The 16,521-nt window shown below is 46.7% G+C and overlaps 1 protein-coding gene across 1 annotated transcript in view; it reads right to left on the reverse strand.

The window, feature by feature from the left end:
- Positions 1–2,247, reverse strand: part of prdx3 (peroxiredoxin 3) — a 42,115-nt gene extending 39,868 nt beyond the window's left edge. The window contains exon 1 of the mRNA XM_039743066.1: positions 2,167–2,247. Within this exon, the coding sequence (XP_039599000.1) occupies positions 2,167–2,202 (36 nt within the window). The 5' untranslated portion in view covers positions 2,203–2,247. The remainder of the gene's footprint in view (positions 1–2,166) is intronic.
- Positions 2,248–16,521: the final 14,274 nt, after the last annotated feature.

Genomic DNA, 16,521 nt, shown 5'->3' on the forward strand with positions numbered 1-16,521 from the left:
ATGTCCTCTTGCAATGCTGATATGATGCGAGTGAGCCAATGAATGAGCACCAAACGGACGTCTGTAGTGTACTGGTAAGAAAAAAAGAACCAATAAAACCCCATTTTTTAAAACGCCACAGGACCAGAATTTGGTGAACTCCAACAACATTTATTGCTACAGCACATTTTCATACAAACAATGTGGCTCAAAGTGCTTTACATGATGAAAAAAGATAAAAAAAAGAAAATAAATCATTCAAATTAGAGAACACTAATTAAAATTGAATAAAAGTCAGGTCTGATGGCCAGGAAGGACAGAAAAAAACAAACTCTAGACGGCTGGAGAAAAACAAATTACATCTGCAGGGGGCCACGAGACCACCCAGTCCCCTCTAGTACTCCAGTACTGTAAGTAAATGAGTTTTTCGAGCAATTACAGGATCACAAGGGGCCAACATGCGCTTTATCTAGATCAAGTCATGGGGGGCCGGGGGGCACAACTTCCATCAAAAAAGTTTGTTATCTCTGTTCTCTGTAAAAACAAAAGATTACATTGTTTTCTCTGCTATTACTGAATCATCTCAGGTTACGCAAGATTTTTAAAAAATACCATTTTGGAGTCCCGTATTCCTTTAAGAATAACGTATTTTATTAAAAATAGGAGTCTTGGGGATTGTGCGCATGTGACTGCATACCTGACATGTGGAACACGGAAAATTAATATCGTAGATCGACATTCTTAAGTAACTGATAAAAGTGGAGTAGGCCTTTGCCTCGCCTTCCCTTAGTAATAAGCAGTTAAACGAACGTGACATTGAAGGCGCTCCTCCTCGTCACTGTCACCTGAAGCCGTCACTACTAAATACAAAATAACAACGGGGACTAGCTACTGTAATTAAATGCCTGCGCCACCGATTCGTTAAACTGGTTGAAATAAACACTTTGCAGCCACAGGGACACCTCGTGACTGAATGTGTGAAGCCCCGCTGTAACCCAATGCTGTGCAGGATACCCCATGGATCTCTCCCTACATGATGCTACCCCGATAATGCGAAGGTTTTAAGTATTTTTTTTTTTAGCCAAGGCGCTCACTAAGATTCTCGTGGGTGTTTAACCACGCCCCCGTATGACGCCGTCGTTAATATTAAGGTGGAGTTAAGGTGGTCTGTCTTAAACTGAAAAGTACTGACTATGAATTCCGCACTCAGAAATGTCCAGGAAGATGCCAGAATTTACACAATTAAAAAAAATGAATTTGCTCATTATGTACGTAGATTGGAAGGAGTTAAAAATGATACACCATTGTAAAGAATCGGATCACAATTTAACTTTTTGCTTTGCCCCAGATATCAACTATGTTGTAGGAGCGAAAGCTTCAGATTCATAAAAACATTCGATCTCCGGTTTTCGACCAAAGCTGCCGTTTTAGGATCCCCTCATATCGAAAACATCTCGATGACGTTGTGTGAGTGTGTGTCTGTGTGGGTCGCAGTTACAAGATGCTACCCCGATAATGGTAAGGGGATGGGAATATATTTTTTCGCCAAGGCGCTCACAAAGACGTTCAATTTTTAAAATAAAAAACTTGAGAGCAAAGCGCTTCCAAATCATCGGAGCTGAGGAGGCGGGCGACTGTCGACGGCGTCCAAGGTTCCAATCGGGTCCTCGACACCAAACCCAGCGGTAAGGTCGCGTTCGGCCACCATCACGGTCTCCATTGTGACCTTCGTAGAGTTGTCTTTTCATTCAACTTCTGACTTGCTTTATTTCTAATGACTGCTCTGACTGGAGCCTCGTTTGGTTTTTCCGCGCTGTGTTTTTAATTTTGGCCTCCCAAATTCTAAAGCCGAGCTGCTGCGCGAGTGAAGCTCAACACCCTGACGGTCCTTCAGACGCCAACACGTGTCTGCTTCGGCCCGAGTGTCCAAAGCGGAGCCGCAGACCGCAGCAGAACCTGACGACTACGTACCGAGCCGACACACCGGCGCTAGTGTTTCAAGTGAGAAGCACCGCAACTAAAAACCACCTGACAGCATGAGACCTGCCAGTGCCCTTTTTCGCAGAAAGCTGTCCAAAGCAGTCCATGTTCATGACCGCCTGTTTACCAGAAAAGTCAGAGAAGAAAACCACGAGTGGTTCGCCTTTCAACACCAACGACCTTGCACCGACGCACTTCTGGACTTACCACACTCTGCAAAGCTCTTGCAAACAACGCCGCCATGTTGTATAAACTGACAGTATTGCCTGTGCGCCTGCGCTTTCGAATCTCGTGGGCGTTTAACCACGCCCCCGTATGACGCCGTCGCTAATATTAAGGTGGAGTTAAGGTGGTCTGTCTTAAACTTAACAGTATTGATTATGAATTGCACACTCACAGATGTCCAACAAGATGCCAAACTTTACACAATTAAAAAATGAATTTGCTCATAATGTTCGTAGATTGGAAGGAGATAAAAGTGATAAAGAAATAAAAGAAAAATATACACTATTGTAAATAATCGTATCTCAATTTAATTTAACTTTTTGTTTCGCCCCCACACCCCCATAGCCTATCAACTATGTTGTAGGAGTGAAAGCTTCAGATTCATTAAAACATTCGATCTCCGGTTTTCGACCAAAGTTGCCGTTTTAGGGTCCCCTCACACCGAAAACATCTCGATGACGTTGTGTATCTGTCTGTCTGAGTGTGTGTGTGTCTGTCTGTGGGTTTCACAGTTTCTTGAGGACGGTCTCGAGCTAAAACGGCTGGACTGAAAAGCACCAAACTCGAAACTTCAGTCAGATATGAGATGGCGATGTACCGATTAGTTTTTGAGCCAAATCGTGCAAGAGAAAGAGGCACTCGAGAGAAACCCTCAAATACCGGAATTCTGCAATTAATCGTGAATTCTTCTCATCTGTTGCTATTGTAATAATCAATTTTATGATCAGAAAGATTAGCATCAGAGCGGCAAATAATTCCTCAAATGTTGGAGAAGAGTTCGGGTAATGTGGCTCCTCGAGCACAAAGTCTACTGACGCTCACGTCCGAATTTTAATGTTATTTCCATCCATCCATCATTTCTCCAACCCGCCATATCCTAACTACAGGGTCACGGGGGTCTGCTGGAGCCAATCCCAGCCAACACGGGGCACAAGGCAGGAAACAAACCCCGGGCAGGGCGCCAGCCCACCGCAGTTTAATGTTATTTTCGCATTCAATTTATAAATTACGCCAATATGAACAAAGTTTATTTTCTATTGTATTTCTATTATAGTACTGTATATTTTAGCTGAATTTTATCGGTCATTCGTGAATTGAGTCGCGAGTGGCATACCTTGGCCGCAGAGCCCACTCTTGAACGCGCCCCATTTAAAACGTATTATGGAGATCCCCGTCTCTTAAAGCATCTCTTTATATTCAGGAGCGGGACACCCCAAGGCGGACCCACGGCCACAGCTCCTCTTAATGATCTGAGCAGAGAGGCCGCACTGCCGGCTGGTGGGCTTGATTGGGGGCTCTCTGAGATTCGGGAGCTTTTGCGGTGCAGTTCTCAGTTACTTGCTGCGGTGTCATTTTGGAAACGATAGTGGGGTACAAAAGCTGACATCGACACCAAACTCAATCCTACTCTCCGAAACAGGACTCCTGACTTGGGGTCTTATTGGCTCTCCAAATATTCCTGAGGGTATTTCCCAGAAGTGGTTAACATAATGATAGTTTAGCAGGAATATATATAAGAGATGTTGTGAGCATACACAAGTAAATGGAAACGTTTTCATGAATGTTTTTGATATTGTTTGCTGTGGTCTCCATAAGCGGCCATTCTATCAGAAAGTTGGTTATTCCGGTTCTCCATAAAAGCGGGAAATCATTTTTTCTCAGCCATTATTAGTAACAACTCAGGTTATGTACAATAAAAATGAGTAGATTAGCTAGACCGGGGAGAAAGGCGTCGCGATCGGGCAAGAAGAGGGTCAGCCGAGAAGATCCGAGCGCGGAGATTTAACGCGCGATTTGAGGCGCAGCTCCGGGAGGGCGGGGCAGACAAGACACGTGACAATGGAGCGCAACTGCGCGGCCGTCCCACTGAGCCGAGAGCGCGGGCTGCGCGCCTGATGTTACGTTTACCGATGTGCTCTGAGGCCAATAAAACTGCTGGACATGACGGGATATTCAACGAAATGAAAGACGTCGTCCATAAACTCCTATTAGGCGTTTCTGAGCAGTCACTTTAGATAGGAGAAGTGCTGAAGGACAGGAAAATGTCAAATGTGACTCCAGTCTTCAAGAAGGGACACGAAATGGATCTGGCAATTCCAGGCCAATGGGTCTTACTGCTGTATCGTGTAGTACTGTACTGGGGTGTTGTACCGTGTTAGCCGTTATGGATGTACAGTAGTGAGAAGTCAAGCAAAATGACCCCTTTGATTGGCTAGCTGAACTGATTACAATATGCCGGCTTTTGAGGCACTCAGGCCCCTTCTTCAGCCATCGAAAGCCTGCATATTGTAATCGTTTGTAATCTTTTTCGTAAGTCAATAAAAGGTGTCAGTTTGCTTAACTTCTCATTGCTATACCATGCAAAATTATACAGGAACTTTAATAAGAAACAAATGAGAAAATCACCCAAATGAAAATAATGTGTGAATTTGTGAATTTCCCCTTGGGATTAATAAAGTATCGATCTATCTGATAGTCTAAATAAGAGCCAGCAGGGCTTTGTGAGAGGAAGGTCCTGCCAAGCCAATCTGTTCGATTTTTTGAAGAAGAAGAAGAAGCAACGGGAATAGTTGATAAAAACAAAGCATACGACCGAACTCACTTGGCCTTTGACGATGACGATGAAGATGAATTCTGAAACGAGAAGCTGAAGGCATCAGAGGTGACCTGCAAAACCGGAGCTCACGTCGGTTAACCGCCAGGAGACAAAGAGCGCAGAGCACAGGAGAATGGAGGAGAGGAGCAGTGGAGTCCTCGGGCGTCGGTCCTCGGACCCTCAGTTACATTTTCTGGTTTCCATTGATGACGTTGATTTCAGTGTGGTTAGTAAACTTCTCAAATTTGCAGATGACTTCAAAAAGCCCTGGACGAACACCTGGAACGTGTAGATTAATGTCGAAAAGTGCAAAGTGCTGCAGGTGGGCCAAAGGAACATCAACGAAACACAAGATGGGAGACAGCGAGCTACAGGAAGAGACCTCCGAAAAGGACGTAGGGTTTCTGTTGACACAGCATGTCCATCGACTAAACAATGAGTAGTAGGTTAGGTTACGTCGGAGAAACTTGAATTGAAGTCAAGGGACGTCCTGCTCAGACTGGAGTCGTGTGTGCAGTTCTGGTCACCGCAGCACAAGAGAGACGCAGCAGCACGTGAAGCCGTGCAGCCAGGTGCATCATGGGACTATGACAGACTGTGACAGAGAATTAAACCTGTTAGTCTGAGCAGAGGAGACCTCATCCAGGCGTCGATAAAGGAGATCCAGCAACGTTCTTTCAGGTGAATCACACACTCGAGGGCATCAGAAGGCAGAAGAGCATTTAGGACCGAAGCCAGGAAGGACTTCTGCAACCCATGGAGTTGTGGGGTTCTGGAACAAACTACCAGGAAATGAAGTTGAAGCAGAAACCTCGAGAGCCTTTAAGAAGAATCAGGAGAAGACGCTGGGACAGCTGAGCTGTTTGCAGGCGGGTGACAAACGGACCGCCATTAGCTCCTCTTGTTTGTCAGATGTCTTATGTCCTTATGTGCATTTTTTTAAGCCATACATTGGCTGCATTTTGCTTTGTAATTCACAGAAATTGGGCAGTTTTAAGAATTAGAATGAGAGACACGGCGACGGACCGAACAGAATATAAAATTAACGTCCCTGTTTAGGTCTGCCTTGTATCTCTAGTCATGTTAACCTGTTCGCACAAACCCCACCGGGAAGGGAAATATACACCATGTACTGAAAATGAACAAAACGGAAAGATCAATTTTAAAAACGTGTACTTGGTGTGTGGGTGCCCCGTGGTGGGCTGGCGCCCTGTCCAAGGTTTGTTTCCTGCCTTGCGCCCAGTGTTGCCTGGGATTGGCTCCAGCAGATCCCCCGTGACCCTGTAGTTAGGATATAGCGGGTTGGATAATGGATGGACGGATGGTCCAGACTTTTTATTTTTTGAATAAAGACGCACCACATGTGGGAAGCTGGCCACACTCCTTAAATAATTATATAAAACGTGACAAAGTTGCTATCAGATTTTAAAATCAAATGACTCCATTTGCTATCGACTTTTATTATCTTCTCCTTTGATATCAAAAAGTCGATCAAATGCTGAGGCGGCTTTCCATCTCCGAGGCCGACGCCTGCGCGGTGCTGCACTTCCGCAGTTGCTCCACCAGAGGGCGCCCAAGGCGCGCGTTTTCTGGGGCTTCGGCAGAACGAAGGGCGCGTAGAGGACTGCGTGGAAAACTCGGAGTCACTGCGTTGCTTGCGGTGCCGCGGCTGACAAGAGAGGCCATTAAAACACGGCGACGGGTTCACAGGTGGGACTTCACAGAGCGCGTCATCACAAGACTTTCACAGAACAAACCTGAGCAGACGTCCAGCGTGAGAGTCCACCCGCCCATCTCCTAACGTGTTTATTCTGATCGAGGTCCCCCCACCCCCCAAATTGGTATGATCCTGGAATCAGCCCTGGTCAGGATGCCAGCTCAAAGCTGGGCCCACACCACCCAGACTGACCTGTGCCAGTCGAGTGAGTCGGCCCAGTTCAATACAAGCCACACAGAGCAAGTTCACCATCAGCACCTGAGGGAGGAGAGGCGAGCAGCATGAAAGTCGCCATACAAGTAAACTCCAGTTAATGACCAAGTTACAGCACTGGGCGAATTTGGGTGTTAGGGGCTGAGAGGTCGCGTTCAGCCACTGGGTCTCTGATGGGCACATTTACTCTGCTCCTTTGAAATTTAGAAAGGTGCCGACAGGAACACAAGCAGGCTGGACTGGAGGTCCGAGTTATGGCTGAACGGGACTGGTCACTGAATCAGGTGTGTCACATGTCACCCCATCTGTCCAGGAGGTGTGACAGGAAAACAAAGGACTGTCATAAGTTTGGTGACTGCTGAATCGAAAAGCTGCCCAGGACAACATCTTCTGACAGTCCTCCGTGCGCTTTGTAGGGCGACATGCAGCCAGAGTCGGCTATGGAGTCGTGAGCCGATTCACATAATGGGGGCCTCAGGAAAACAACAGGATAGCAGCGTTCTAGAAAGTGCAGCAATACATCTCTCATCATCATCTTCATCATCCTCATTGTTAATATTATTATTTTTCTTGTGTTTCCTGACCCTTGGAGGGCCCTTCCAGGTTCTCTTTGATCTGTGCTGCTCCACACGTATCATTCGTACTCGTTCGGCTCGCACTGCCTTCCTTACGCTGGTGTTTCTTGACCTTCATGGGCCGACACCCCAGTTTAGCCTTTTTAAATTTATTGACGACCCGCCAGCATTAGACGTGGAAGGACTTAGAGAAAGGAGTGTGCCAGGGTGCCAGTCTGTGGAATATGGCAGCACTGAAGTGGCCTCCATCACTCCTACATGGCAGACTGTCCATCTGACCAAACCAAGTAATCATGGGAGGAGAGGCAACCAAACACCCGATGGCCACCCTGGCAATGCTTCAGAATACCCAAAAGGAGATGGGCGAAATGCCCAGAAGGACAGCCATCACTGCAACACTCCGCCAACCTAAGCTTCATGACAGACTGGGCAGAGCAAAGCCTCCCTTCACTAACTGACACAAGGAAGCCCACCTGGAGTTTGCAAGATGGAAACTAAAAGACTCTCAGATTCTGTGGTTTGATGGAATCAAGATTAGCGTCGTGTCTGGGGGACGGCAGGCCCTGCTTGTCAAATGTGGGACATGGCGGTGGCAGCATCAGGGACTGGGGGACCAGACTGGGTTGAGGGAACACTGAATGGAGCAAAGCCCAGGGGGCTCTGGACCTCAGACTGGGCTGAAGGCTCACAAAGCAAAGACAACGCAGGAGTGGATGAGGGACAACTCTGGGAATGTCCTCGAGTGGCCGAGTGGAGACCTGACAATGGCCGTCCACTGCTGGTCTCCATCTACCCTGACCGAGCTTGAGGGGGTCTGCAGAGAGGAATGGCAGAAAAGCCCCCAATCCAGAGGAGGTGTGAAACCCGAGAAGTGGCCACCGAAGGGGGCTTCACCGACGGACTGAGGTCAGGGTCTCAATACTCGTGATGAGGGCACAGTTCCTTGTTTTCCTTTGTCGTTCTCAGGTGAATTTGAATAATTTGAGCGTAAGGCGGCACCAAAGTGAAGGGTCTGAGGACTTCCTGGAGGGGCTCAGTGCCTCCTCTGTCCAGGTCTGTCCAGGTCAGCGTTATGCTTTACCACTTTGCTTTGCTTCAGGTGCTGACATTTTGGAGAACCGTTGCCGTGTAACATCATCCAGTTGCTAAGGGGCGGTCACATTGTGTGATGTCATCATACAACAAGTGAGGATTTTGTTTCCTTTGTCATTCTGTTGAGATTTTAGTGCCAAACGATAGCAAAACAGTGTGAAGACTTCACAAATATGTCGAAAAAATTAAAAATACAAAATAATAGGCCAGCATCTTAATTGGCCTGCAAACAAATAGGCCTCACCCCAGGGAGCCTGACCCTAACAAACATGGGGGCTTGAGACATAAAAAAAGGAGTAATGTCCCAAAATATATGAACAACGTCAAAAAATATCCATAAATACGCCTCGCAAGGGGGAGACCTGGCCTGAAGGGACGAGTCCCACAGTTAAAAATGAAAATATTTATTAATAACACAAAGTAAAAGACTCAAAGGGGAGGAGCTGCCAAAAAGACAATCGACAGTAAACAAATCCCAAAAAGAAATCCAGAAAAATAAAACAATAAATAGAAACAAAAGACCAGAAAATGAGCAAAAAAAAGCAAAACTCCCACAAGCCACCACTTCCAGAGTGCATCCAATGAAGTGACCTGCCCAGCCTGCCGGATCATGAACTTCTGAGTAAACTGGGAGAAGTGGGAAAAAGAAAAAAAAAACTTAAAAATGAACCATAGCGACCGCAACACAAATGAGAGGCAAAATCCAAACAGGCAATGAGTGGGACAGCAGGCACAACTAGACGATCAAAGACACAATTCATCAAAAGGGAGCAAAGGTTTCTATCTGGAGACTCCGCCCCTAGAAACGAGGGCGAATGACCCTGACAACAGTACACAGTATGGCTTAATTTCCATCCTAACTCATGACAGCCTCCAGTCCATTATTGGTCAGGTAAGAGTGGCCCCGCCCCTTAGGGATCCGCCCATAAAATACGAGAAACGCAACAGAATGTCAGAAAGGAGCAAAACAAAATGAAGAGAAGCGACTGAAACAAATGAACACAAAATGAAATGTCAGCCTAAGCAGGTGAAGAGCCGCAGTGAACCAGGAGACGCTCAGCTGTTGGTGTGGTGGGTTTCCGGGCTGCTCAACTCATTTCCACCGTCACCTTTTTGATCTCTAATGGCTTTAAGCTTCTTGTGTCTTTTTCCAACGCCATCTTGATTTTTGCAGTCTCCAGGAGTCATTCAGTGATCTGCATAATTTGCGCGTCTTCTGTGCAACGACTTAAAGCTCCCCTCGGATGTTTTGGGTTCTTCTGAGCGTGAAATAAACTCCGTGATGCTACGTCTGCTCGGTTGTGCTTGTCGGTATGTCTCAGTTTTAGTTTTCGCAAATGGATGACTGACTTGAGCCTAAGATTTGGTTTGGTTTTGGTGATGCCACCCGCGTGCGCATGGGAGGAAGCTAAAGGGCTCAAAGGAGGGGAGTTCCACGCCAGTCCAGGGGGTGGCAGAGTGCGCCAATCATTTCTCTCTTTCCACTGCAGACCAGTTTTGGGAAATTCCATCTGGCCCTGATGATGTCACCTTCCAGTCCCAATCCCGATGACATCACTTCCTCTGCCTTGCGTTTGCTTTTAAACCTCGGACTCCATTCTGTACCCTACTGTTCTGTGCAATTGATTGAACAATTTTGCCGCCGGGTTCAGGTACACGGGAGGCTGGCCCAAACCTTTGTGGTGGCTCTTTTGTCATTCTTTTGACCAATTCAGTGACCAATCCTTTCGACTGCCCGCTGACACCCACATTCTCCCATCCATCTTCCAGTCTTTCGCTCCTGCCATTTTCCACCTTCTGCCAGTGCATTAATGTCTCACTGTGCCAAATGTATAATCCATACGTCTGGAGACAACCACAATGTAGGTGGGCACAATTAGTGGGCTCGCATTTCTAAACCAATCCAACATCTCATGAAAGCGGCGCTCAAACAATGATGGTGGGCTTATTAGCCTGATATGACAACAGCAAGCTTCTGATTACAATTAACGATCCACGGCCTCCTATAAAGACCCCCCCATTAAACACGTAAATGTGTGTCACATATGTGGAGACCACTTTGCACAAGTTAACATTAAACACAACCTGCTGCAAACGAATAGCCTTTCAGTAGGATCAGATTGCTCATTGGCATTTGGAGACATCAACGGGCGAGTGGTAGACGTGAACATGGCATTGTCGCAAGTGCCACGTCTGCTCTCAGTGAACAATGAAAGGTTCAAAGAACTGGCAGCCATATTCATGAAAATAAGAACAGCAAAAATATGCGTCTGAAGTGATTAACATCTCACAGTCCACACAGGAGGAGTGCTGAGGGATTTGGAAATTGTAGAAGGAGAAGAGCTGCTGAGATTAAATAAGATGAGATCAGACAAATCACCAGGCCAGATAAGATTGACCCTCAAGTTCTTAAGGAGGTTAGTGAGTACAAATGTAAACCACTGATTATGAACTCATAATTTATAGGAAGTCACTGAGCACTGGAGAGATCCTGAAGAACTGGAAAATGACAAATATCATCCCATTATACATAAAGGGTGACAGGGCAGATCAGGGCAACTATAGGCCAGTAAGCTTAATGGGCATCACAGGAGAATTAATGGAAGGAATTATTAAGGAGAAGACTGAGCAACACCTGGCAAGGACAGGGCAGTCAGGATGGGGTCAGAAGAGGGAGGTCGAGTTTTACTAACAGGCTGGAATTCTATGAGGAGGCAACAAAAGGATACGAGGAGAGAGGAACTCATGAGATTATTGATGTGGACTTTCAAAAAGCAGCTGATGAGGTGCCACATGAGAGGGTGGGCATCAAATTAAAAGAAGTGGCAGTTCAGGGTGATTTTAGGTGGGTGCAGAATTGGCTCAGACACAGGAAGCAGAGGGTGATGGTGTGAGGAACCTCATCAGAACTGGCCGATGTTAAGAGTGGTGACCAGCAGGGGGCAGTGCAGGGGCCGCTGCTATTGTTAATATCTATAAATGATTTAGATAGGAATATAAGTAACAAGCTGGTCAAGTTTGCAGATGATACCAAGATTGGTGGATTAGCAGATAATTTGGAATCCGTTACATCATCACAGAAGGACTTGGACAGCAGACAGGCTTGGGCAGATTTGTGGACGATGAAATTTAATGTCAGTAAATGTAAAGGGAATAAAAAATGTGAGGTTTGAATACACAATGGGAGTCAGAAAATCGAGAGTCCACCTTATGAGAAGGATTTAGGAGTCATAGTGGACTCTAAGCTATCAACGTCCAGCCATTAAGAAGGCTAACAGAATGTCAGGTTATATAGCGCCTTGACGTGTGGAGTACAAGTCACAGGAGGTTCTGCTCAGGCTTTATAACACACTGGTGAGGCCTCATCTTGAGTCTTGGGTGAAGTTTTGGTCTCCAGGCTACAAAAAGGACATAGCAGCACAAGAGAAGGTCCAGAGAAGAGCGACTAGGCTGATTCAGGGCTACAGGGGATGAGTTAGGAGGAAAGATTAAAAGAGCTGAGCCTTAAGGAGATGAAGAACAGACCTGATTGAAGTGTTTAAATTAGTCCAATGGATCAAGACTGTTAGTGAGGACACACTGGGACTGCTGTGTGCAGTTTTGGTCTCCATATCACAGAATTAATGACAAAGCAGCACCAGAGAAAGTGCAGAATGGAACAGCTGGGCCAATTCAGCACCATGGAGAGCACTCAGTAAGAAAGCCATTAAGAGACTTGAAGTACAAGTCACAGGAGGTTTATAACACACTGGTCGGGCCTCCTCTGGACTCCTGGGTGCAGTTCTGGTCTCCAAAAAGACATAGCAGCACTAGAAAAAGGTCCAGAGAAGAGTAACCAGGCCACCTCAGGACCATGGAGGGCAACACAAGAGGAACAACTGAAGCAGCCTAACCAAACCAAACAAGCAGTGTGGTGTAAAGGTTAAGGATTTTGACTTCAGACCCTAAGGCTGCGGGTTCAGGTGGCACTACTGCCACTCTATGACCTTGAGCAAGTCACTTCACCTGTCTGTGCTACAACTGGAAAAACAAAAGAATGGAAACCGATTGTCTATCAGAGATTCTAAGTCCATCCATCCATCCATTATCCAACCCGCTAGATCCTAACTACAGGGTCAAAGGGGTCCGCTGGAGCCAATCCTAGGAACCAAATCCTGGGCAGGGCGCTAGCCCACCGCAGGGCACACACCCACAATTTAGGATCACCAATGCACGTAACCTGCATGTCTTTGGACTGAGGAAGGAAACCCAAGCAGACACGGAGAGAACACGCAAACTCCACACAGGAAGGACCTGGGAAGCCAACCCAGGTCTCCTAACTGCGAGGCAGCAGCACTACCAGTGTGCCACCGTGCCACCCTAGATTTTAAATCTCTTTGCACAAAAGTAATAATGACAAATGGAGGTAAAGAGTTACCAAAGTGTTAAACATTATACAAGGAATCAGTACAATTATCACTTAATGCTCAGAGCTATAATGGAGGTTGTGCTTAAAATTTATACCACATTATTGAGGCGTCACCTGGAGTGCTGGGTGTGGTTTTCGCCTTCATATTACAAAAGAAAAGACAAAGCAGTGACAGAGGAAATCCAGAGAAGAGCAACCAGGCAACTGAGGAGGAACGACTGAAGGGTCAGAACTCCAAGCCAGACTGAGAGGTGAGGTGATTGAAACATTCAAAATCAGGACAACCTGGACAAGAACAGGCCAACTGGCCCCACAAACCTTGCTAGTCCTGTCCACTTAGATTCCTCCAAACCATTGCAGGTCCCTAAAGTCCTGCTGTCTGCCACATGCCACCATGTTATGTAAAACAGTCAAAAGGGCAAAGAGGGAGAGAGAGAATTAGCAAGGGTTAATGATTGAACGACACTGTCCACCACACTGCTTGGTCATTTGTTCCACTTGGTGTCCACTGTGGTCTTCTTCTTAATGTTTGTGTGAACTTCACCCTTCACAAGTTTCCAGCTGTGTCCCCGTGTTCTTGATGAACTCATTTTAAAGTCACAGTCTCGACCCACTGGACTAATGACCTTCATAATCTTAAACACGTCCAGCAGGTCTCTTCTTCATCTTCTTTTACTTAAACTGAAAATGCTCAGCATTGACACCCCACACCCTGAACTGCCACTTCTTTTAGTTTGATGCCCACCCTCTCATGTGGCACCTCATCAGATGCTTTCTGCCAGTCCACATCAATCATCTCATCTGCTCCTCTCTGGTCGTATCCTTTTGTTGCCTCCTCATAGAATTCCAGCCTGTTAGTAAAACACGACCTCCCTCTTCTGACCCCACGCTGACTGTCCTGTCCTTGCCATGTGCTCCTCAATCTTCTCCTTAATAATTCCTTCCATTAATTTTCCTGTGATGCCCGTTAAGCTCACTGGCCTATAGTTGCTCTGATCCGCCCTGTCACCCATTTTATATAATGGGATGATATTTGACATTTTCCAGTTCTTCAGAATCTCTCCAGTGCGCAGTGACTTTCTAGAAATTATTCAGGGAACTGGCACAGTGGCGCACAGTTGTCACTTTCAAATGAATTTGGTGACAAGAGCACAGATGGAAACTAATTCGGGGCAAATTTCTCACAACGTCAAGAACGTCTTTCATCACACAGAGAACCACAAACCCCATGGAATGAGGGGCCAAGTAGAGTCGCGGAGACTTGGACTTTTGGGGGCTTCCAGATGCCAGTTTGACGTCACTTTGGACAAATTACTCAAACAGCACTGGGGGGTGTTTTGAGAGCTGAAGGGCCTGTTCTCATCAAAGTGGTTCTGCAGTTCTAACGTTGTTGTAATGATGATAATGAATAATAATTTGTTACATGTATATAGCGCCTTTCTCACTATTCAGAACATATTATTGTTTGATGAACCTCTGTTAATAGAAAAAGAGTTGATCTCAAAAATGGAAATTAAGACAAATAGAAATGAAGCCATGGCTTGATATGTCACCAATGGACCACCAGCCATGAGGCTCGACTCAGTGATGTGAGGATGGAAGGGCGGAGGAGAGCTGACTCTACAGCTTCTTCTTCTTCTTCTTCTTCACTTTGACTCTTCCTCATCTGCTCTCGGTGGTCCTGAATCAGCCTAGTCGCTCTTCTCTGGACCTTCTCTTGTGCTGCTGTGTCCTTTTTGTAGCCTGGAGACCCAAACTACACCCAGGACTCAAGATGAGGCCTCGCCAGTGTGTTATAAAGCCTGAGCAGAACTTCCTGTGACTTGCAGTCCACACGTCAAGGCGCTATATAACCTGACATTCTCTCAGCCTTCTTTCTTGACTTTGTGAGGTTCACTTAATGGCGTTCTTGCTGACTGCTCTCCATGGTCCTGAATTGGCCCTGCCACTCCTTTCTGTTCTTTCTCTGGTGCTGCTTTGTCATTTAGTTTGTGATATGGAGACCACCACTGCACACAGTAGCCCAGACTGGTGTGTTTTGAAGCTCCAGTATAGCTTGGAGCATTAACAAGTAACAGCTTGGGGTCCACTTTCCTAATTCCAAACACTTCACTCACGTCACCTCTTGATCTCCATTTATTTGAAGGGCCATCTCCTTCAGCCTATCCTTTCAGTTGCTCTCCATGGTGCTCATCTCAGCCTGGTTGCTCCTCTCTGGACTTCCTCTACTGCTGCTATGTCTTTTTTTTTTTTGTAATATGGAGAGTAAAACTGAACACAGTAGTCCAGAAGAGTCCAGATGGGCAGGTAGAGGCAGGTGGGGGGTCCTTAGTGCCATAGAGAGGATTGAGCCAGGATTGACAAAGAAACAACAGGATGGGAACGAGAGCACAAGGTGGGCTGGACTTTGGTGTCAAGGTGCCAGTGTGCCATGTTGGCTCCTAACAATGGAGGCGTTTGCCACAGCACTCTGAGGTGAAGCCATTTTGTAGAATGACCACTGCACCCCTCCAGTAATGGCTGAGCTGGCAGCTGTACTGGGGCTGATGGGCCTGGGGGGCTCACGGTGACCACATGCTTGTTGTTTCTCAAGGCTTTAGTATTAAGACGCTTGACCAACTGGCATCGGAGTAAACAGGTTGACAGCTTATGCACCGGGTGTATCTCATTCATGGTGGCCATTTTTGGATTGGACTTCATTTTCTTTTACATAGGGGGCTGTCATGTACCTTCTTCAGCTAGAGAGTCCTGCTTCTCTCCCAGTCTGAGAGTCCTTTGGGTGCCCTTTAGCCAACTCCAAGTAGTCTTCCACATGTCTGACCACTCCACCATGAACGCTGACTCAGTGGGGTGTTGCAGTGATGGCTGTCTTCTGGAAGTTTCTCCCATCTCCACACAAGTTCTCTGGACTTCAGCCAGAGTGACCATTGGGTTCTTGACCAGCTCTCTTACCAAGTCCAATGACTGGCCAGGTGGCCAGCTCTAGAAGAGTGGCGGTCGTTCAGAACTTCCTTGTCCATAGCAGGTATTCGGTATTCTTAGATTTTGATGACATTTGTGAGGGGGTCCCCCTTAGTGCCCCTTCAACAGCACAAATGGCTCCTCCCTGTGTAACCCACAGACTTTAAGGAGCGTGTGACCCTTGGCATATGGAGCGAATGCACTTGTACTTTCACAAAGGGTGCCCACCCAGTATCATCAGAGTCCATCAGCCTTGGCGTCTCTACCACGTGTGCCCCTTCAGTAGCTCCAATGGCACCCCTTTGTGCACATCCTGCCGACATCGTTGTCTTACTCGCTCTATCATGCCACCATCATTCAGCCTTTCACCCTCTGTGTCCCCTTAACTTTCATCAATGGCACCCTAGGCAGCCCCCTAACTCGGGTAAGGGATTGGCCCGGGGGCTCTCAAGCTGGTCATGTGGGCCCAAGATTTCCACTAAAATCTGTGACGTGACCCTCTAGTTAGGATATAGTGGGTTGGATAATGGATGGATGGATGGATAGGTCATTCATTCTTTTCTTTATTCATTCATTCATTTTCCTGATTCTTCTCCTGAGGTTTGCTTTATCCCACCATTACATTACTGCCTGCGGTGGGCTGGCGCCCTGCCCGGGGTTTGTTTCCTGCCTTGTGCCCTGTGTTGGCTGGGATTGGCTCCAGCAGACCCCCGTGACCCTGTGTTAGGATATAGCGGGTTGGATAATAGATGGATGGATTACATTACTGCACATT

The sequence above is a fragment of the Polypterus senegalus genome, chromosome 1 (assembly GCF_016835505.1).
Source record: "Polypterus senegalus isolate Bchr_013 chromosome 1, ASM1683550v1, whole genome shotgun sequence".
In the NCBI taxonomy this organism is placed as follows: Eukaryota; Metazoa; Chordata; class Cladistia; order Polypteriformes; family Polypteridae; genus Polypterus; species Polypterus senegalus.